At 48.1% G+C, this 23,636-nt stretch overlaps 1 protein-coding gene across 13 annotated transcripts in view; it reads right to left on the reverse strand.

Annotated features, from left to right (window-relative positions):
* Positions 1-23,636, reverse strand: part of LOC119974723 (septin-5-like) — a 239,204-nt gene that overhangs the window by 83,115 nt on the left and 132,453 nt on the right. For all 13 annotated transcript variants that reach the window (XM_038813880.1, XM_038813886.1, XM_038813888.1 and 10 more), the window contains 4 exons: positions 16,202-16,298; positions 14,501-14,587; positions 13,295-13,418; positions 3,414-3,548 (listed from right to left, as the gene is read on the reverse strand). In XM_038813880.1, the coding sequence (XP_038669808.1) occupies positions 3,414-3,548; positions 13,295-13,418; positions 14,501-14,587; positions 16,202-16,298 (443 nt within the window). The remainder of the gene's footprint in view (positions 1-3,413; positions 3,549-13,294; positions 13,419-14,500; positions 14,588-16,201; positions 16,299-23,636) is intronic.

The following is a 23,636-nucleotide window of genomic DNA, read 5'->3' on the forward strand; positions in this document are numbered from 1 at the left end:
AGACTCGGACAACATCCAGGCTTGGGCTAACAAGTAGCAAGTAACATTTGCACCACACAAGTGCCAGGCAATGACCATCTCCAACAGGAGAGAATTTAACCATCGCCCTCTGACGTTCAATGGTATTACCATTGATGAATCCCCTACTGTCAACAGCCTTGGGTTCCTATTGACCAGAAACTGAGCTGTACTAGCCATATAAATTCTGTGGCTACAAGAGCAGGCCAGAGGCTAGGAATCCATCTACATTTTTCATTACATTGGGGTGCCCTTTAAAAATAGCATCCTGATCTTTTAAAATGCGAAGTTGCTGGCAGAGCAGGCTCACTCGGAGAATTCAGTTGGTCTTAATTAATTCTTATTCTAATTGCTATCCTTCCCAGCTCTTTTTGTAGTTTGTTTCATCCAATGTTTGCCTCCATTCATGCTGGAGTACAGTTCGCTAAGAATGGGAGCACCTCAATAACTCGCTCACACAACACAGACAACGAATGCCAACTGGCTCCCTGATTGGAGTATGGATATTGGCGCTGAACCTGATCCAACCATAAACACAGAACCGATGACTTTAATATTTAAAATGAGCAAACTTGATAGCGACGTGATTAGAACGGTTTCTGCGACATGAATCTGGTTATGTGTGGAAAGGACTCTGATAAAACAGTTACTGCTGCTCTGAGTGACACCTGCAAGAAACAGATAGACCTCCATTGGAAATGGACTGATAAGGATAGAGATAACCCAACACTGGAAATAACACACGAGTTCCCTGTCGATGGGGACATAGGAAATCTCAAATCAGACCGAGGAGGGAAAATGCTCTCGAATGTAAAATGCAAGTTGTGAAGGCAGTAAGGCATTGTCTAACTTTGCTCAATTTGGCATTGAGGGAGGGAAACTTTGCCGCACGTTTCTCGAGCCGTGAACCGGTTTGGGTCCAAAGTAAACACCGGAATTCTCCGCAAGGCCTGACGCCGGCGTGAAACCTGGAGAGGTTCACGACGGCGTCGGAAGCTTCTCCCGGCCCCCTATTCTCCCCCACCCGGGGGGACAGGCGGGCCGTACCAGGAAACTCGGCGGCCGGGCCTTGTCCCTGGCTTCAAGGCCCGGCGCGCCAAGAATGACACCGCGGCGGCGCCTAATGACGTCAGCCGCGCATGCGCGGGTTAGACAGCTCAAACCCGCGCATGCGCGGTTGCCGTCTTTCCCCTCAGCCGCCCCGCAAGATGTGGCGGCTTGATCTTGCGGGACGGCGGAGGGGAAAGAGTGCATCCCCTTGAGACGCCGGCCCAACGATCGGTGGGCACCGATCGCGGGCCCGTCCCCTCCCGTGCACGGTCGTGGTGCTTGATCCCCGATTCCCCCCCCCAGGCCCCACACTTACCTGGCGCGCCATGTTCACGACGGCAGCAACCAGGTGTGGCTGCCACCGTCGTGAACAGGTCGGGAACGGCAGGCCGCTCGGCCCATCCGGGCCAGTTAGAAAATTGAGAGTATATCTCTGATCATATTTCACAACATTCTTGCCCTTGACCTTCCCTTCGAGAGCACATTTTGCTAGTCAGGCCATTTTGCAGGTCGTAAACAGCACTCCCGACTGATTTGCGACTTTGCACGAGATAATTGTCTTTACCCTGCAAGGTCTGTGTTCACGGAGCAGTTTCGAGCTACAAGCCCATGCAGAAGTATGGGTGTAGCGGTAGACCAGTGTGAAGGCCCGCCTCAGTTCTCAGGTACAGCAGCATGGCTCCTAATATTGTTTAAAGGCCCCATGGGCCTCACCTTCATTGAACCCTTTCCACAATCCTGCAGCCCCATGCCCCCTTCATGCACCTGCGTGTTTCATCAATAGCCACTCACCCAGTTCCATTTTGCACAGTCCTCAGTTTCCATGTATTATCAATGGAAATACCTTACATTCCTTGGTCAAAAATTAACCTTTAATAAAAGCCCCCATCAAACACCCTATCATGGATACTGAGGAAGAACACTGAATTAATTCTGTCATGTGAAAATGTATTTGATGTACTACATCAAAGACGCAATCTATTATTACTACCTCTTAGAATTGTCATTCATGCTCAGGTGAATATAAAATCTACTGTGTTAAAATCCATCAGCACTTGAAACTGAGCCAAATATTCATAATGACCATAGCTATACATACAATAGAGAACACTCTTATTCAAGCGGACAGAAGGTGCTTATTTCAATTTCAAAGCAGAGTGCCTGTCAATGAATCAACAGGAACAGGTGGTTCGATGTTTATTCAAGTGTTAAAAGCGGTTTTTAAAAAAATAAGCCACAGCTGTCACTCAATTTATTTTTTAATTTTTTTAAATATTAATTTAGAATACCCAATTCATTTTTTTCCAATTAAGAGACAATTTAGAGTGGCCAATCCACCTACCCTACACATCTTTGGGCTGTGGGGGCGAAACCCACGCAAACACGGGAGAATGTGCAAACTCCACACGGACAGTGACCCAGAGCCGGGATTGAAACTGGGACTTCGGCGCTGTGAGGCAGCAATGCTAGCCACTGCGCTGCCCGAGCTGTCACTCAATTTAAATCATAGTTCAAAAGATGACAGCACAGACTGAGGGGATGTTTTGTAACATTTCTCACTGCATTTTGGTACTTTCTCCATGGGAGAAGTACTGCAATGCTTGCGAACAATTACACAATGCTGGCCAATGTAAGGTTTGTTTACCTTTGCAGGACATATCCCTATGAAGAATCATTGCGTTAAAAACACATCTACATTACAACATGGAACCTAAAAGTGACATTGAAACTTTTATTTTACACTTACTTTTCCTAATTTTTCCCTGAGTCCTCAGCATGCTTTCCATTTTCTTCATGAACGTCAAAACTGGAATGCTTTTACTGGACATCCAAAACCCCGCACTATCAAGGAAAGTGTTGCACGGGAGGAAATCTGCTTTTCGACCCCCATCTATAAAGGGGAACCCGACCTCAGCAGGGCTGCATGCCCATTTTGCACATTAGCCATTCCTGACCTACCACAAAGGCCAATGGAAAATGATTAGGGTCGGGAATGTGGAGGAAAATCGGATTTCCTCCAACAGAAAGTCAAAGCTTCTCTCCTCAGATCTCAAAGTGCATGTCTACAACCAGAAGAAAATTCAGCCCAAGTTGTTTTTCTGTCCATTAAAGCACGTAACAGGTCAATTGGGAGCATTCCAAATCAGCCACTCTGCCCTCTGTGCCTGATTGGTATTTGAGAGTCCTGGTGGGTGTAGACTCTCAGAAATTTTACCCTTGCATGGCCGAAATAAGAAAGTAATCCATTTCACTGATACATCTCAGTGTGCAGGGTATAACGTTCACAGAGCTTCCAAATGGGGACCAAGCATCATCCAATCTGCAGTTAAAAATGTTCTGCTTACCCATGTCCAAAAGGAGATATAAAGTAAAGGCAGCAGTGAATTCGGTTGTCTGCAATGTTTTTCCTGTTCAGACCACTCTCGTCACGGAAGTACTGCTCAAACTGCTGATCCAAGTAATCCGCGACCTGCTTCCAGCTGAGGAAAAGCACAAACAAAATTCACAAAATGCTTCACATGGGAAAACCCCACAGGTACACTTCATTAAAATGGAGGGGGGGTGTGAAGAAAAACAACTACTATTCTCCCATGATGCAGAGTTATGCGAGCAGCCTTGTGCTTTTGAAGAGACCTGACGTGTCACTATTCCTGCGGGGAAGGGCATAGGCAATCGATCTGATGGTCCAGGGATAGGATGCAGATACTGTGACATTGAGGGTGATGAGGGTCAATGGTTCTGAGTCATTGCGACAGAGAAACTCGAAAAGCCTGGGGGAAGCTGGCAGATCAGTGGCTCAGTGCTAAAGGTATTGATAATGCAACTTTTCTGAGGTGCCAGAGATGGATCTATCACGTGTGTGTGTGTGGGGATGCGGCAGCAACAGGAATGTGAACAATAAAACAAGCTTGGGCAATGGCCAGATATATAAGAGGGGTAAGAGTAATGAGAGTACCAACTACCCACCAGAGGGCGAAGAGACATCATTCATAAGGGAGGGTATCACAGTAACACTGCAGTGGGAACATAGGAACTGGAGCAGGAGTAGGCCATTCGGCCCCTCAAACCTGCTCTGCCATTCAATTAGATGATGACGGGTCTTCCACCACAATTCCATTTTCCCACACCAGCCCCACATCTCATGACATCTTTTAATATCTAGAAATACCTGTCTTGAATATACTCAATGATTGGGCCTCCAGAGAATTGCAAAGATTTACCACCCTTGGAGAGAATAAATTCCTTCGCATCTCAGACCTAGATGGTTTGCTAGATGGTATCTCTGAGGCTGTGTCCCCTGATTCTTGATTCCCAGCCAAGGGAAAACCTATTTCCTGCATCTAACCCGTCGAGCCCTGTCTAAACTTCTGAGAAGCCTCTTTACACCTTCCTCACAACTCACATTCCCACCTAGTTTTGAAAATATTACATTTGGTTCCTTTCCAATAGATTGTAACACTTTTCCAACTACTAGTGTCAGGTAACAGGTCTGTAGTTTCCCCTTTTTCTTTCTCCCTCCTTTCTGCAATAATGGAGTGACGTTTGCTACCTCCCAGTCTGCAGGAACCGTTCCAGAATCAATAGAATTTTGGAAGATGATGACCAATGCATCCACTATTTCTACAGCTACCTCTTTCCATCCTCTGGGATGGAGATCATCAGGTCCAGGGGATTTATCAACTTTCGGTCGCATTAATTACTCCAGTACTGGACTTCCGGTGACAGGGATGTGCTGAGCAGTCGCATATCAGGTGGCTCTCCTCCAGATCACAATAAAGTAGGCACTTTTGGACGAATTTAGCCTGAAAATTCAGACTCACATTACCCACAAACAAGAAAGGAAGAGGAAAGGTGCAGTGTGCCAGCGAATGGGAGCTCAAGAGGTTGCAGAGAAGGTAGAAGGTCAGGAGCAGCGAGCGAGCATGTCGGCGGACCTACAAGGTGAGCGGTTCCTGGCTACCCATGAGAGAGGGAGACCGACGACCCGAAACCCCCCCCCCCCCCCCGCCCCCCCCACTCCGTCTGGAAAAAATTACTGACGAAGGAATTGACGGCAATGAGAGAGGCGTTTAATGTAGAGATCCAGGCGGAGCCTGAAGGGGAAAGTCGAGGATCAGGAGAAATGGTCTGGGCACAAAAACATCTGAATCGTGGGCCTGCCGAAGGAGATCGAGGGCAGAGACACGACAGACTATGTGGCTCAGATGCTGGGCAACCTGGTTGGGAGGCACAGCTTCCCCAAGCTGCTGGGCATCGACAGGGCACACACGTCACTCCGACTGAAGGCCAAGCCTGGGGAGCAGCCAAGGGCGACAATCAGCAAACTACACCGATACCAGGATGGGGAGAAGATCCTGCGGTGGGCAAGACAGACAAAGGGGAGTAGCTGGGAAGGATGCAGAATATGAGTGCACCAAGCATTGGGGCAGACGTGGCAAAGCGCAGGGCCGAGTTCAACCATGTACAACTGGCCCTGTAAAAAAGGGGAGCAAAATCTGGAATGCCATTCCCTGCCAGGCTCTGGGTTACATTCCAAAACAAGGAACATTATTTTCACACCCCGGCAGAGGCAGACGGGTTTGTGCGGACGAATGGCCTGGACACGCGATAGACAAGGCAGCGTTGAGGAAGAGAAAAAGGGAAATAAAAGTGATGGACTTGAACAATGGTTGCGTGGGACAGCACTGCCTCGCATTGAGCAAAAGCACCAGCTCACAGGAAAGGGCGAGGGCAGCGGAGCGCAGGAAAAGGTGACGAGGTCACAGAGAGAACAGCTAGTGATCAGGCATAGGAAAGGAGTAAGATCAGCCCCGGGAGAGGGGCCGCCACATAGCGGAGAAAGCTAGCACTGGAAGCATGAAAGCACGGGGGGGCCACGTTGCACCTCCCGGTGTGGAGGAAGGGAGCGACTGGTAAGGGGGCAGGGGGGGGGACCACAAGGACAGGGATGGGGAATGTAAGGGAGGAAATAGGGAGGGAGACACAAGGGGGAGAGGGGTTAGAATGAAGGACAGAGGGGGAAGGGGGATCAGGGGGGAACACAATGAGAAAGAAGGGAAGGGTTTCAGATTATATTCAGCAGGTAAGGTTCGGATTGAAGGAACAAGATGGCACCGTAAGCAGTCACCTTGGAGGACCCCTGAACAAAGGGACCAAGGGGGACAGTACATCATGGTCAGCGATGTCCTGGATGGGGCACCGGTCGTCCTGGTAGATGTTTACGCACCCGACTGGGGCGACACGGATTTTATAAAGAAGACCATGGCGGAAATTCCCAACATCGACACACCGACAGATCATCGGCGGAGGGGACTTCAACCATGTACAGGACCCATTGACGGACTGATCAAACCCCATAACGGGGAAAAAAACAGGCATGGCTAGGGAACTGGGAACGTTCATGGAGCAGGTAGAGGCCGTGGATCCATGGTGGTTCCTGCATCCAGGTGATATGGAATTCTCTTTCTTCTCACCAGCACACAAGGTATGTACCCGTATTGACTTCTTTGCAGTCAGGAAATCTATGCTTCCAGAATACTCCACGATAAGTCATCTCCGACCATGCTCCACATTACACGGAGGTTGGGGACAGGCTGTGCCCAACACCTCACATGGAGGCTGGGCACGGACCTCTTGGCTGACAAGGTCTTCTGCCAGAAAACATCACAAGCCACAGGCGAGTACATCACTAGACACCAGGATGGGGAAATCTCACATGCTACATTCTGGGAGGCATTGAAGGCGGTGTTCAGTGGAGTGACTTTTGCCTACAAGGCTTGTAGAGACAATGAAGCGAGGGCCAAAAAGCAGCAACTGATCGATTCCATCTTGGAGGTGGACAGAAAGTACTCCAAGGATCCGACTGTAGATCTTCTGGCGGAGATGAAAAACCTGCTATCCACTAGGAAAGCAGTGCACCAACTCTGCCAGACATGGAGGACCTTCTAAGCACACGGAGACAAGGCTGGCTGTCTACTGGTTCACCCGCTGAGAAAGCGGGCAGCCACAAAGGAAATAGCGAAGAGGTGGACTGGTAGCTGACAAAAAAAGGTCAACCAAGCATTTGAGGCCTTCCACAGGGGACTGTAAACCTCTGAGCCCCCAGACTGGGACTCGGGGATGAAACAGTTCCTCAATGGGCTGGAGATGCCAGTCGTGGGGGACGACAGATGGAGGGAGTTGGAAACACCAGTAGGACTGGGTGAGGTTAAGGGGTGTATCAACTCTATGCAGGCGGGGAAGGTGCTGAGACCGGACAAATCCCCGGCCACCTAAAAAAGACAAAGCCATGACGAAATTCGGATTATATAGACCCATTTCGCTCCTTAACGTAGATCCGAAAATACTCGTGACAGTCCTGGCCAAGGGACTGGAGAACTGCGTACCAACAGATGGGCTTTGTCAAGGATAGACAGCTAACTGTGAACATCAGATGGCTGCTGAATGTGATCCAAGTCCCCGTCGGGGGGCTCAGAGGTTTAATCCCCTGTGGAAGGCCTCAAATGCTTGGTTGACCTTTTTTTGTCAGTTACCAGTCCACCTCTGGGCTATTTCCCTTGTGGCTGCCTGCTTTCTCAGCTGGTGAGCCGGTAGGCAGCCAGCCTTCTCTCCGTGTTATTCGAAGGTCCTCCGAGACCCCATCCGGGGAGAGAACGTCAGAGGTGACCATCTCCCTGAACGCAGAAAAGGCCTCCGACAGAGTCGAATGGAAATACCTCATTGAGGTAATGGAGCGATTTGGGCTGGGGACAGGATTCACCTTGTGGGTGGGACTCCTGTACAACTGTGCAAGGCGAGTGCTCAGAGCAACACCACCAGTTCTGAATACTTCTAGCTGCACAGAAGCACAAGGCAGGGATGCCCACTGTCCCCGCTCCTGTTTGCCCTGGCAATTGAACTCCTGGCGATCGCTCTGCAATACGCGAGAGGCTGGAAGGGCATCTGAAGAGGAGGCAGAGAGCAGAGTCTCACTCTATGTGGATAACCTGCTCCTCTACATCTCGGATCCGCAGAACGAGTTGAAATAAATCATGAAGCACCTGGAAGAGTTCAGGGCCTTCTTGGGCTAGAAACCCAATCTGGGCAAGAGTGAGGTTTTCCAGGTGAACCCGAATGGGAGAGGGACAGAGCTGGAAGGTCTCCCATTTAAAATAGCCCAAAACAAACTTCACTACCTGGAGATCCAGATAGCCCATAACTGGACGTGGATCCACAAGTGGAATCTGACCAGTCTGCAGGAGGAATTTAAAAATGACCTGCAGAGATGGGATGCACTCCCGCTTTCCCTGGCAGGGTGGGTGCAGACGATCAAGATGAACGTACTGCCAAGGTTCCTCCTCTTGTTTAGATCCAGAAGGATCTACATCCCCAAGGCCTCTTTCCAAAGAATAGATACAATTATTATGGTGTTTGTATTGTGTGTGTGTGTGTGGGGGGGGGGGGGGGGGGGGGGAGATCCAAGAATCCCTAAGACAACACGGCAGAGGAGATGAAGTATGGGAAGCTGAGCCCTCCCGTACTTGCAATACTACCACTGGGCAGCCGCAGGCGAGAGAGTGAAGGGATGGGTAAGGGAACCAAGTTCAGAATGGGTGAGGTTGGAGGAGTTCTTCTGCACGAGAACGACCCCTCCAAGCCCTCGCCACAACAACGTTCCCATCCTCGCCGGCAAAACACATCCATCCCAGTAATGGCAGCAACATTAAGAACTTGGAACTGAATGAGACAACACTTTGGCTTCACTGAGGTGTCCACCATATCTCTGCTCTGTGGCATCCACAGGTTCCCACCAGCCATGCTAGACGGCACCTTTAAGAGGTGGAGATAGGACAGGGGATACTAGCAATCAGGAACTTCTACACGGGGGATAGACTTGCGACCTTAGGAGAGTTGATGGAGAGACTGGAACTACCAAACGGACAGGAACTCCAATATTTACAAGTCAAAAACTTTCTCCACAGGGAGACAACGAGTATCCTAGAGGCCCAAGAGACACAATGTTAGAGGAGCTACTGGACACGGACAGAATGGAAAAAGGGAACTGTGGGGGCATATACGGATGACCTTTAGGAGGGCGAGAGCACCTCTGGATGGAGCAAGACAGAAGTGGGAACAAGAACTAGGGATGGAAGTAAGGTGGGGACTCCGGAGCGAAGCACGGAGCAGGGACAACTCCACCTCCTTCTGCACAAGGCTAAGCCTCACACAGTTTAAAGTGGTGCACAGAGCACACCTCACCAGAACTCGAATGAGCAGCTTCTTTCCGGAGGTGGAGGACAATTGCCAGTGCAGCCCATCCAACCACTCCCTCATGTTCCGGGTGTGCCCCAGGCTTGTCGAGTTTTGGACAGCCATCTTCGAGGTGATGTCCGGGGTTGTGGGAGTGAGGGCGGAGCCGTGCCCGGGAGTAGCAGTCTTCGGGTATCGGACCAGCCAGAACCTCAAGTGGGGAAGAGGGCTGACGCCCTCACCTTTGCTTCCCTAATCACCAGCCGGAGAATCCTGCTCAGCTGGTCATTAGCAGCACCACCACAGCTGTAGACTGGCTGGCAGACCTGTCAGACTTTCTCCATCTGGAGAAAATCAAATATACCATCTGAGGGTCGGACAATGGCTACCACAAAGCATGGGGGGCATTCATCAGCCCATCCCAGGACCTGTTTGAAGCCAATAATGGAAAGAAAGGGAGGAGGGTGGGGGTGAATGCATGAACGCATGGGAACCCACCAGGGCCACACAAAGCAGACAGGAACAAGGAGGTGGGGGGGGGGGGCAGCAACGGGGGAGAGATCCAAGGGAACACCAGGAGGGTACCCAGGGAGAAACCAATGAGTGGGCCAGAGGCACCCCCCACAAAAACGTAAGAGAAAAATGAGCGATAAATGATCCATCTACAGCGAAGGAAAGGGCCTAAGACAGGGGGAGGTGGGGAGCCGGGGAGTGGGGGACGGCATGTAAATAGTCAATAATAATGTACAAATGTAAACTTCAATGAAGATATTTATGAAAAGCAAATCTGCAGTACTACGTTTTTACCGGTGCTAATTTCTTTCAGTTCCTCACTCTCACCAATCCCTTTGTTCTCCAGCATTCCTGGGAGGCTTTTTTGTGTCTTCTTCCATGAAGACAGGCACAAAATATTTCTTTAGTTTCTCTGCCATTTCCTTATTCCCCATTATAAATTATCCTGTCTTTGCCTTTGCTAATCCTTTCCTTTTTATATACTGAAAAAAACTATTATCATTTGTTTTTATGTTTCACACTAGTTTATATTCATATTCTCGTTTCTCTCTCTTTATCAGTATCTTTTTTCACCTTTGCTGAATTCTAAAATGTTCCCAATCCCCAGGCTTAGTATGCTTTGGCAACCTTATAAGCATCTCCTTTATTCCAATCCTTTAGCTTCCTTTATTAGTCACAGTTGAATTGCCATTGCTGCTGGTTTTTTGTGCTTCAAAGGAATATAAATGTGTCGTGAATCATGTACCGATTATTTAAATGCTGGTGATTGCCTGTTTACTGTCATACCTTTTAATGTAGTTTCTCTATCTACCACAGCCAACTTGTCCCTCACACCTTTGTAGATGCCTTTGTTTCGATTTAAGACCCTCATTTGAATTGGACTACATTACTTTCAAACTTAATGTTAAATTCCAACATATTATGATCACTCTTCCCTTTACAATTAGATGATGAATTGTCCCTTTGTCATTGATGATAGATCTAAAATAGTCTGTTCAGTAGTTGGTTGCTCAATATGCTATTCTAGAAAAGCATCTTGTATATATTTCAGGAATTCAGCTTCTAAAGCATTAGTGCTAATTAGGTTTACCCAGTCTTTTCGCAGGCTGAAGTCCTCCTTAACTACTGTATTACCCTTGCTACATTCACCTCTAATTTCCAGATTTATACCATGCACCAAACTACTGTTTAGTAGTCTATAAACAACACCTACCAATGCTTGCTGCCAGTTGCTGTGTTTTTTTAGCTCCACCCAAACTGATTCCACGTCTTGATCCAAGATCCTTTCTCACAAAAGCATTGATCTCATCCTTTATTAACAGTGCTACCCCACCTCCTTATATTTTTTGCTTATCTTTCCTAAATGTTGAATATCCTTGAATATTCAGTTCCCAGCCTTGGTCACCCTGCAGTCACGTCACTCTAATGGCAATTAAATCATGCCTGATTACTTTAATTTGTGCCGTGAATTCAAATACCTTGTTATGAATACTGTGTGCATCAGAAAAAATGACTTTAATTCCATCTTTGTATTATCTTTGCAACCTCTACCTTATCTGCTGGTGCACTCCTCCGTTTGTATGCTCTTTCCCTTCCTGACATGCAGATCATCAATTCCCTTGTTGCTACCTTACTCTCTTGCCTCCCCCTCTCTCTTTGATTTATCACATCTTCCCTCACCTGACCCCTTGCCTCCGTAATTCAGTTTAAAGCCCTCTCTATTATATGAATTGAACAAGTCGTCAGAACACTGGTGCCTGATTGGTTCAGGCGAAGACTGTTCCAAAGATATAGGGCATGATTCTCCGACCCCTGCCGGGTCGGAGAATCGCCGGTGGGGAGGGGGGGGGCAGCGTGAATCCTGCCCCGCCGCTCCGACGGCGGCTGCCGAATTCTCTGCCGCCGTATTTTTGGCAGGGGCGGGGTTCACGTCGCGCCGGTCGGGGGCCGTTGGCAGTGCCCCCCCCCCGGAGATTCTCCGGGGCCCGAGGGGCCGAACGCCTGCCTGTTTTCGGCTGGTCCCGCCGGCGTGAAATGGACGAGGTCCATACCAGCGGGACCTGGCTCTGAGGGTGGCCTGCGGAGTCCTCGGGGGGGATCCGCGCCGGGGGGGCCCCCACGGTGGCCTGGCCTGCGATCGGGGCCCACCGATCTGCAGGCAGGCCTGTGCTGTGGGGGGACTCTTTCCCTCCGCGCCGGTCTCTGTAAAGCTCCACGATGGCCAGCGCGGAGAAGAAACCCCCTGCGCATGCTCAGGGATCACGCCAGCGGATCTGCGCATGCGCCAGAACACGCTGGCGCTCCCGCGCATGCGCCATCTCACGCCGGCCTACAGAGGCCCTTCGACGGCGGTTGGCCCGGCGCTAACCACTCCCCACCGACCTAGCCCCCGGAAATGCGAAGGATTCCGCACCCTCTGGGCGGCCTGATGCCGGAGTGGCTCACGCTACTCTTTGGCGCCGGTACGGCCCGCCCGCCAGTTGGGGGAGAATCCCGGCCATGAATCTCACTTTTCTCAGTATGCGTGCCAGTCCTCCACAAATCAAAACCCACTTCTACCACACCTGTCTTTGAGCCACATGTTTACCTCCCTGATCCTATTTACCTTACTTCAATTTGCTTGTGGCTCAGCTAGTAATCCAGAGTTTTTTTTCACCTTTAAGGTTCTGCTCTTTAGTTTAGTCCCTAGCTGCTCATACTTTTTAAGCAGAATCTCTTTCTTCGCCCCACCTACGTCGGCACATATGTGGACCACATAAAAACTGGATCTTCCCCCTCCCACTGCAACTTCCTCTCCAGGCCAGAGAAGATGTCCTGACTTCTGGCACCAGACAGGTAACACAGCCTTTTGAGCCCATGCTTTTGGCTGCAGAGAACCTTCTCTAGCTCCTGACTATAGTGCCCCCTACTGGCATTAGGTTTCTATTCACTCCCCCTGTTTGAATTGCTTCCTGTACCACAGTGCCGTGGCCAGTTCGCTGAATCACCTTGCACCTCTTGCTTTTATCCATAAAGGTTGGAAGATTCTCGAACCCCCGCGAAACCTACCTCACTTGTAGTCACAAAGTCTTGTGCCTGGCTTCGGACCAGATCAGATGGCCATATTGAAAGGGGTGCGACCGCCTCCTGGAATGAAGTGTCCAGGCAACTTTCCCCCTCCCTGATGTCTCACAGTGTCTGCAGCTCAGCCTCCAGCTCAATGACTCTGAGCCGAACTTCTTCCAGCTGTAGGTACTTACTGCAGGTGTGTTTTCCTTGGATCGCACTTGTCTCCAACCCTCCCACATTCTGAAGCCACTGCACATCATCTTTCTTGCCACCTTTAAAGAGGTTTAATTAATTCATCATTTTACTGATTAGATTTTAATTAATGTCTCTAGTCCTGCCTGTGCTTTTATTCTTTGAATCCTCAAATCAGCATTTGTTCTAACCAGCCTGAAATGATTGTATTAAACTTTTATCCTGAACAGCTAGATCTTTATACCATTCTTCGTTATTGATGGCGTCACCAAATCCCGGTGTGTCCACAATTGTGAGCCGAAGTCGAACTCCCTTCTCCTCAATTTCCACCGAATGTTTGGTGATATCAACAGTCTGGGTGATTCTCTCTGGAGAGAAAACGAAGACGGGTTAGTGATTCAGTTGAACGGTATTCATTCAACAAAGAGGACAATTTTTAATCCATGGCCTTTATTTTCTGACAAAAAAATGTCTCATACAATTGACCTTTGTTTGATCTAAAGGTCAATCACTTAATTCCACATTGGATGTATTTAAGTGAAACATCGACACATGGAGACGGGGTTCAAATACAGTCCAGGCCAAGGATATTAAAAGGTGTTCTTTCTGTTCTCTGTTAACACTGTTCCCCACCCCCCCCACCCGCCCCTCACCACATGAAATGAACTTGGGGATTCTTCATTCAAGTTTTGAATGTTTGGGCCAACGCACAGAACTAACATTCATTCAGATGTTGGCAATCTTAAGCTGTGGCCACATGGCGACTGCTCTGGGAAATGGAAATGGAGAGTTTGGTGCAATGGGGGGACCACTTTGGAGTTTTGCACTGAGATAGGTTATTGGATTGGGCAGAGGGGGCCAGGCTTTACTCTTCATCTATTGTACAGCAACCTACAGAGAACGTTTGATGCCAAAATTGTGTGCTCAAGCTATGCTTATTTCCCCATGGTAACCTCTCATCTTGCTCAGCGCATAATTAATCCACATGTACTTTACAGAAAGAAATGGTACTCTTGTTTCAGGACTGGAGAGACAAATAGTATTGAATGTCAAGCTTCAATGGTTCCAGTGCATTTGTTCTGTGGAGAGCCAATTGGACACAGGTGCCATGTGACACTACTGATTTTTATTGAATCATTAGTGCAATGTTAGGAACGGCTTCCACTGCCAGCGCACTGAGCATTATTGACATCCTCTGAGACCTTGGACAAGTCTCAGGGTCAATGCGAAGGACAGGAGGAAAGGTAATTGGTGCTATTTTAGCACAGCCAGTGGTGGGTACTGTTTTCAAAAATACAATTACCCCAAGAGTTTGAGAGATAACAAAGATCTATAATATTTGCTGTTTACAATATTTATCAAGGCTACTGATCTTATCAAATGCTGACTCTCCTATTCCGAATTAAGTTCAAACAGACCAGTTCAGCAAAAGAACCGCCCTGAATCTGACCTTCTGTATTGAGGAACCTCTTGTCCTTGTACAGGTCTGTGAGGAAAAGGCTGTTAACTAGGGTTGATTTCCCAAGGCCCGATTCTCCTGAAAGGAAGCAACAACAACTATAAAAATGGGTTAGATTTGAGCAGAGAAACATTTGGGACCTTTCATCTAGACCCAGTTTGCACAGGGCAAGGTGTATATGTCCAAACAAAGTTATTATATAGTTTCAATCTGGCTGATTAATAGCTTGGGCTTATTGCCCACTATGCATTATTGATTACATTTCGAACAGCTGAAACTTAGCTCAAAGAGACAGCTTTACATTCAAAGTAGTTCGAAGACTTTGATTTGTGACTTTGGTTTTTAATCTGCATCTTATGGTTTGAAAGGTTTGTGAGCCTTGTGATTAGGGAATCTCTTTTATTGCCTTGAATGTCTGGCATGAGGTACTCAGTCTGCCCATGGTCAGAATACACCGGGACTGGAGTTGTAATATGGGGGACAGTGTTTACCTTGCGGCTCTGCAGCTGTTTCTGGAATACAGGCAGAAACCTCCACTGTCTGTGGCTCCCACTGTATGTAAAGTTGGTACTGCTAGCTTATGCTATTGGGCTACCTGTACACTGTATCTGTTCTTGGTCACATATGTGCACAGTACAGCAATAGCCACGTGCAGATTGGCATGTCTGCAATTGCAATGATTGAAATGCTGGTATTACTAGAACAGAATTTATGGTTTTAATAGAGATGGCAAACCTGGTATTGCCAAAGTGGAATGTCATGAATCCACCCGGAGACATCAGTAGACAGTATTCAAAGAGCCTCAATTGGTATGCATCTCTCCCGGTAATGTGTTTAGAATGGCAGTTTAGATAATAGTCAAGTGGGAATATCTTATGGTGGAGAAACAGATTAAAGACTTTTGGGAAGGTCTCACAAATATACATGTGTTAATGTCAAGGAGGTTGATGGGGGCAGACAGCCGAATACACAGAAGGCGTAATCAAAGAGCAACAAAGGCATAATTGCCCAGACCCTGGGGGGTCCAGGTGAGGCAGTTGCCATCCATCAGAAAGTGGACAGGCCAGTTTCAGCCTCCAAGCCCGAAGGCCAAGTTTACAGCAAAGAAACATCTAAGTCTTAGAGTCAAAGCAGTGCAGAAAACCTTCGTAACAGCAGTTTTAAAATATCTTTGCTGGACCAGTAAAAAGACGGTTCCCAGATTTAAGTATCATCCCTGTAGTGTGTGGTAACTATCGCTAGTTATTAAATTTGGATGTTGTTTGGGGAACAGGGGAAATCTTACACAGTTCAGGGCATCATAGATATATTATGTAACAAGAGGTACATTATATAGAAACTGCGTGTGTTTAATAATTCATACATCTTAATTGTGTGAGAGTAGAGCCATCCTGTTGGTGTGTATTTTTCTTTTCTTTACATTAATAATTAGTCTTCAATAATTGTTACATGACGACAGGGCTGATTATCACTGGGGTCTTACTTATTGCCTCACACCAAAAAAAATTAAACTATACACCCCCACGAACCAATGTCCCAAGTTGGAATACCCTCGCAGTTAACACCAGCATGTTCCATAACAGGGATATGTGATATTGTGACAGCAGTGTGTCTGGTTTTACCATTGCCCTGTATTTCACTGAGGTATGCTGCCAAGGTAATCATCAAAATCCCGGGAACAAACTATTTTACCTGCCACCAGTAGTGTGAAGTCAAACCCTTTCTTGACTGACTTGCGATGAACCTGGCTGGGTAATGTTGCAAATCCGACATATTCTTTATCCTGGTCCTGCAGAATTAGACACAGAGGCATTATTTTAAACACGGAGGAATTAAACACAAAGTATTATTCACCAATTCATGGAAAACTCACTGAAAATCGTAGACAACAGTCACATCCTTTGACATTCCAAGATATAGGGTGGAATTTTCCGACAAAGTGACATTTTTGGCGCGAATATTTTGCGATTCCCATTGGCCCCGGCAGTACGGTCAGGCAATTAGAAGGTTTTTTTCCCTACATGAAAAGAGCCACACCCAAGGCACAAAGCATCTATTTCATCCACCCTGGGAGTCATCTGCATACTTTAATGATGGGGACGCTGCATTTAAATGGCTCTACAGAACTTGCTCCTATTCAAGCCAGGAGGATGGCAGCGAAGAAACAAGGTTCTTAATACGCAAAGGGGGCGGGGGCCCTCACCCATATCCCAGATGCCACGTGGGCTACAATATACCATCAGCTGGCAGGAAGCCCTCTCGCAAGATCTCCAGGTCTCCAGCACCTGACCTCCCACAATCTACCTCAAACCCCCACCAGCAGTCTTCTTCAGGACCTCTCTACGCTCACTGCCCACACATGCCAGGTATCATCAACGTCTGACCGCCAAGTAGCCTGCTCGCATTATCCACATTTGTGTCTGGCAGGAGAAGCTTGCTCCCAACCAACGCGAGTGACGGAAGACGGACGATGGGATGTCCGAGCTGAGGATCCTGACTCCGTATAAGGATAGAGTCATGGAGCTTGCAGGGGAGGAGCAGGAGTGGATCTTCATTGAGAGTGAGGTAGGTCTGTGAGAGAAAAGTTACTTCACCTACATGATGACCAGAGCCAAGAGAGTTCTGTGTCGTCCACACTATTGACCAGGCCATGTACTAATACCATATCACTTTCCTTGCAAGAACAACTAGGGGTAAACCTTTTAGGACTGAGGTGGGGAAACATTTCTTCATCCAGAGAGTGGTAAATCTGTGGCAAATCCCGTTTTTGGACGCTCGCAGGATATAGTGCCCATTATGGGTGCTGCACCCACGGCTAATGGCTCCAATTTCGATCTCTCCCTTTTGTAGCCACCTGGGTTGGCCACTTCCCGACTATAAAATGGAGATTCGCTAAGAACGCAGGGAAAAATGGACAGGTACAGGGAAGCAAGTAGAATGCAAAGCTTCCTGTATATTAGACTCGCAGAAAGCAGACAGCACTGAAACTGACGACCATCTGCATATTGATGAGCGATCCCCGGGAACAATAGCAACAGTTAAGATAATCGAGGCAAATCCAGACTCCTCGGCGCCAGCAGGAGCCAAAACAAAAGAAGGCAACGGACACTTAGGAACCGGCCAGCGATCAGGGAACAGCCCCAGTATTTGGGAAATCAAACCAATTGATTGGGAACATGGTCCAATCAATTGGAACCAGGTACGGGGTCCGCCCAAAAGGGCGCGAAGCCCCTGGGGACTATAAAGTAGAGTCCCCAAGTTCAATTCGGTCTCTTGGCAAGTCTTCTTAGCAGCCCTCAAAGAACTCAACCGTGACTCTCAACTCGGAGAGACTTGCCTAGCAGCCACACCAACAAATAAGTGTCCAGTCAACGCACGCTACGAGATAGGCGCTCCTAACCCTTAGTCCATACCAGCTGGAAGCCTGCAGTCTCAGGATCGAACGAGAGGCATTGTTCCCTGACCCAGTGGGTTCCTTTTCCAAAACTAAGTATTGGCCTTTAGTGGTAGAAATAGTCTAGTTCTGTAGTACTTTATGCATGAGTAGCGATTGACTGTGTATATAATAAATGTGTTTTGATTTGAACCTTACTAGCTGATGTATTGAGTTATTGATCAGGACTTGAACTTGAACCTCGTGGTGGTATCATAAAGATACCTGGCGACTCTAGAGCAAAGGTTATGAAACAGAGCAAATTAAGTGTAAAGCACACTTAGCAAAACGAGCAACACTTTCTTTACAGAGTGTCCCTGATTATCCGTTTCAAACCATCTCATTTTCTTTACTTTCCATTCCATGAGCTGATGATTCAACCATAATCTCTGCCACTCTATCAACTTTATAATTTTCATGTGACCACACTCTGTTGGATCTCATGCTTGAATTTCCTTGGTACCCAAGTTGTTTCTGACCCTTATCCACTCTCCCTGCTTACTTTCCGTGTTCTATCTTTCAATACTCTTTTGTCTCCATCCCTCATTCCCCATTTCCCTTTTCATACATTGCACATTGCCTTCTACACTTTATCCATTCAAAACATCATCTTGCTTCTTCTGCACCGCTTCTTTTCTCTGTTCTTCTTTCAATATTTCCTTTTCCTTCTTCACTATTTTTTACTCTTTCCGATCTTTTCTCTCCTTTACACTGTGTAACCAGTTCTTCCTCTTTGACAGCCTCCACATTTAAATCTCCACTGCCCACGGCCTGTTCACACATCATCTAAAGAACAAAGAAAAATACAGCACAGGAACAGGCCCTTCGGCCCTCCAAGCCTGTGCCGACCATGCTGCCCGTCTAAACTAAAATCTTCTACACTTCCTGGGTCCGTATTCCTCTATTCCCATCCTATTCATGTATTTGTCAAGATGCTCCTTAAATGTCACTATCGTCCCTGCTTCCACCACCTCCTCCTGCAGCGAGTTCCAGGCATCCACTACCATCTGTGTAAAAAACTTGCCTCGTACATCTCCTCTAAACCTTGCTCCTTGCACCTTAAAGCTATGCCCCCTAGTAATTGACACCGCTACCCTGGGGAAAAGCCTCTGACTATCCACTCTGTCCTGCCCCTCATAATTTTGTAGACCTCTATCAGTGTGCCCCTCAACCTCGATTGTTCCAGTGATAACAAACCGATTTTATTCAACCACTCCTCATAGCTAATTCCCTCCATACCAGGCAACATCCTGGTAAATCTCTTCTGCACTCTCTCTAAAACCTTCACATCCTTCTGGTAGTGTGGCGACCAGAATTGAACACTATACCCCAAGTGTAGCCTAACTAAGGTTCTATACAGCTGCAACATGACTTGCCAATTCTTATACTCAATGCCCCGGCTAATGAAGGCAAGCATGCCGTATACCTTCCTGACTACATTCTCCACCTGCGTTGCCCCTTTCAGAGACCTGTGGACCTGTACACCTAGATCTCTCTGACTTTCAATACTCTTGTGGGTTCTACCATTCACTGTATATTCCCTACCTGCAATAGACTTTCCAAAATGCATTACCTCACATTTGTCCGGATTAAACTCCATCTGCCATCTCTCTGCCCAAGTTTCCAAACGATCTAAATCCTGCTGTATCCTCTGACAGTCCTCATCGCTATCCGCAATTCCACCAACCTTTGTGTCGTCTGCAAACTTACTAATCAGACCAGTTACATTTTCCTCCAAATCATTTATATATACTATGAACAGCAAAGGTCCCAGCACTGATCCCTACGGAACACCACTGGTCACAGCTCTTCAATTAGAAAAGCACCCTTCCATTGCTACTATCTGCCTTCTATAACCTAGGCAGTTCTGTGTCCATCTTGCCAGCTCAGCTCTGATCCCATGTGACTTCACCTTTTGCACCAGTCTACCACGAGGGACCTTGTCAAAGGCCTTTCTCAAGTCCGTATAGACAACATTCACTGCCCTACCTGCATCAATCATCTTTGTGACCTCTTCGAAAAACTATATCAAGTTAGTGAGACACAACCTCCCCTTCACAAAACCATGCTGCCTCTCACTAATACGTCCATTTGCTTCTAAATAGGAGTAGATCCTGTCTCGAAGAATTCTTTCCAGTAATTTCCCTACCACTGACGTAAGGCTCACCGGCCTGTAGTTCCCTGGATTATCCTTGCTACCCTTCTTTTTTTTTTTCTCAATGTTTTTTATTGAGTTTTCATATTTTATATCCAACAAATTACAAATTATTAGAAAAAAAACACGCAAAAATTAACATGTATATTTACAGGCAAGCATCTTCATAATAACAACTGTGGCCGCCCCCTTTAACTGGCATACATATTTTACATTCCCCAATATGGCCGAGGCACATGTTTATAGGCATTTATTTACAATTTGGTTTTGGGCCTTAGCTTGCCATCAGACTGTCGCTTGCGGCTTTGTCCTTCCTTTTTTTTGGAATAATTTTAATTCAAGTTTTCAACAACAAATTTTATCACAACAGAGAAAAACAGTAACCCCTCCCCTCCAATACAAAAACAATAAATTAACAAGAAAAAGAAATAAGCGTAAAACCATGAGAACAAACCCCCATAACGAACCCGTAGCCCTCCCCCCCACGGCTACCTTCCCCCGATTCCCGTCCATTTTCCCCTGATTCTTGGCCACCCGACTATTCTTCCTCTTGTTCATTGGCCACAAACAGGTCCCGGAACAATTGCATGAATGGCTCACACGTTCGGTGGAAGCCGTCGTCTGACCCTCGGATGGCGAATTTGATTTTCTCCATTTGGAGAGATTCCGAGAGGTCGGGCAGCCAGTCTGCAGCTCTGGGTGGTGCTGCTGACCGCCAGCCAAACAGGATTCTACGGCGGGCGATCAGGGAGGCAAAGGCAAGGGCGTCCGCCCTCCGCCCCAGGAATAGATCTGGCTGGTCTGAAACCCCGAAGACCGCCACTATCGGGCATGGCTCCACCCTCACCCCCACCACTTTGGACATAGCCTCGAAGAAGGCTGTCCAGTACTCCACAAGTCTGGGGCAAGACCAGAACATGTGGGCATGGTTGGCCGGGCCTCTTTGGCACCGTTCACATCTGTCCTCCCCATCCGGGAAGAACCTACTCATATGGTTTCTTGTTAAGTGGGCTCTATGTACCACTTTTAGCTGCGTCAGGCTGAGCCTTGCGCACGTGGAGGTGGAGTTGACCCGATGCAGTGCTTCGCTCCAGAGTCCCCACCCTATCTCAATCCCCAGGTCATCCTCTCATTTCTTTCTTGTTGCGTCCAGTACGGTGTCGGCCCTTTCTACCAGTCGGTCATACATGTCGCTACAGTTCCCTTTATCTAGGATACTTGCGTCCAGTAGGTCTTCCAGTAGTGTCTGTCATGGTGGTTGTGGGTACGTCCTTGTCTCCTCTCGTAAGAAGTTTTTGAACTGCAGATACCGTAGCTTGTTCCCCCTGGCTAGCCGAAATTCCTCTGTCAGTTCGTCCAGTGTTGCGATCCTGCCGTCCGTGTATAGGTCCCTAACTGTCAGTGTCCCTCCGTCCTGCCTCCACCCTTTGAAGGTGGCGTCAGTCAGTGCTGGTGTGAACCTATGGTTGTTGCAGATGGGAGCCTTGTCCGACATTTTGGTCAGGCCAAATTGCTGCCGCAGTTGGTTCCAGGATTGGAGGGTGGCTGTCACCACTGGGCTGCTGGAGTGTTTTTTGGGTGGGGATGGGAGTGCTGCCATGGCGAGGGCCCGGAGGGAGGTCCCCATGCAGGAGGCCTCCTCCGCACGCACGCACCCACTTGGCCTCTGGCTCCTGGATCCATCCCCTTACTCGCTCGGCTGTTGCCGCCCAGTGGTAGAATTGTAGGTTTGGGAGGGCTAGCCCCCCCCCCCCCCCCCCCCCCTCCCCCTGGGTTTTGTTTTTGTAGGACCTTCTTTGAGATCCTAGCATTTTTACCCCCCCCATACGAACGCCATGATTAGTTTGTCCAGCGCTTTGAAGAAGGCCTTGGGGATGTAAATCGGAATGGATCTAAACAGGAAGAGGAACCTGGGCAGTACGTTCATTTTGATCGTCTGAACTCTCCCCGCGAGGGAGAGCGGGAGTGTGTTCCATCTTTGCAGGTCCTTTTTTACTTCTTCCGTCAGACTGGTGAGGTTCCATTTGTGGATCCCTTTCCAGTCATGGGCTATTTGGATCCCCAGGTAGCGGAATTTGTGTTGGGCTTGTTTGAACGGCAGCCCCTTTAGTGCTGCCCCCCCCCCAAAGGGTGTATTGGGAAGATCTCGCTTTTGCTCATGTTGAGTTTGTAGCCCGAGAAGGCTCCAAACTCTTTCAGGAGCGCAATGATTCCGTCCATGCTGCTCTGTGGGTCCGAGATGTAGAGGAGCAGGTCATCTGCATAGAGTGAGACTCTGTGCTCTCTGCCTCCCCCTCCAATTTTTTGCTGCCCTGAGCGCGATTGCTAGCGGTTCGATTGCTAGTGCGAACAGCAGCAGGGACAGTGGGCATCCTTGTCTGGTGCCCCTGTGCAGCTGGAAGTATTGGGAGTTGGTATTGTTGGTCCGTACGCTCGCCATGGGAGCGTTGTATAAGAGCTTTACCCAAGCGGTGAACCCTGTTCCAAGCCCGAACCGCTCCATTACCTCTATGAGATATTTCCATTCGACTCTGTCGAAGGCCTTTTCTGCGTCCAGGGAGACGATCACCTCTTGTGTTCTCTCCCCGGAGGGGGTCATTATCACGTTCAGCAGGCGCCTGATGCTTGCTACCCTTCTTAAACAAAGGAACAACATTGGCTATTCTCCAGTCCTCCGGGACATCACCTGAAGAAGTGAGGATCCAAAGATTTCCATCAAAGCCTCAGCAATTTTCTCTCTAGCCTCCTTCAGTATTCTGGGGTAGATCCCATCAGGCCCTGGGGAGTTATCTACCTTAATATTTTTCAAGACGCCCAACACCTCGTCTTTATGGATCTCAATGTGACCCAGGCTATCTACACACCCTTCTCCAGACTCAACATCCACCAATTCCTTCTCTTTGGTGAATACTGATGCAAAGTATTTACATTTAGTAGCTCGCCCATTTCCTCTGGCTCCACACATATATTCCCTTGCCTATCCTTCAGTGGGTCAACCCTTTCCCTGGCTACCCTCATGCTTTTTATGTTCGTGCATAAAGCCTTGGGATTTTCCTTAACCCTATTTGCCAATTACTTTTCGTGACCCCTTCTAGCCCTCCTGACCCCTTGCTTAAGTTCCTTCCTACATTTCTTATATTCCACACAGGCTTCGTCTGTTCCCAGCCTTCTAGCCCTGACAAATGCTTCCTTTTTCTATTTGACGAGGCCAACACTATCTCTCGTTATCCAAGGTTCCCGACATTTGCCGTATTTATCCTTCTTCCGCACAGGAACATGCCGGTCCTGAATTCCTTTCAACTGAAATTTGAAAGCCCCCCACATGTCAGCTGTTGATTTACCCTCAAACATCCGCCCCCAATCTAGGTTCTTCAGCTCCCGTCTAATATTGTTATAATTAGCCTTCCCCCAATTTAGCACATTCACCCAGGACCACTCTTATCCTTGTCCACCAGCACTTTAAAACTTACTGAATTGTGGTCACTGTTCCCGAAATGCTCCCCCACTGAAACTTCTACCACCTGGCCAGGCTCATTCCC

The sequence above is a fragment of the Scyliorhinus canicula genome, chromosome 12 (assembly GCF_902713615.1).
Source record: "Scyliorhinus canicula chromosome 12, sScyCan1.1, whole genome shotgun sequence".
Classification (NCBI taxonomy): domain Eukaryota; kingdom Metazoa; phylum Chordata; class Chondrichthyes; order Carcharhiniformes; family Scyliorhinidae; genus Scyliorhinus; species Scyliorhinus canicula.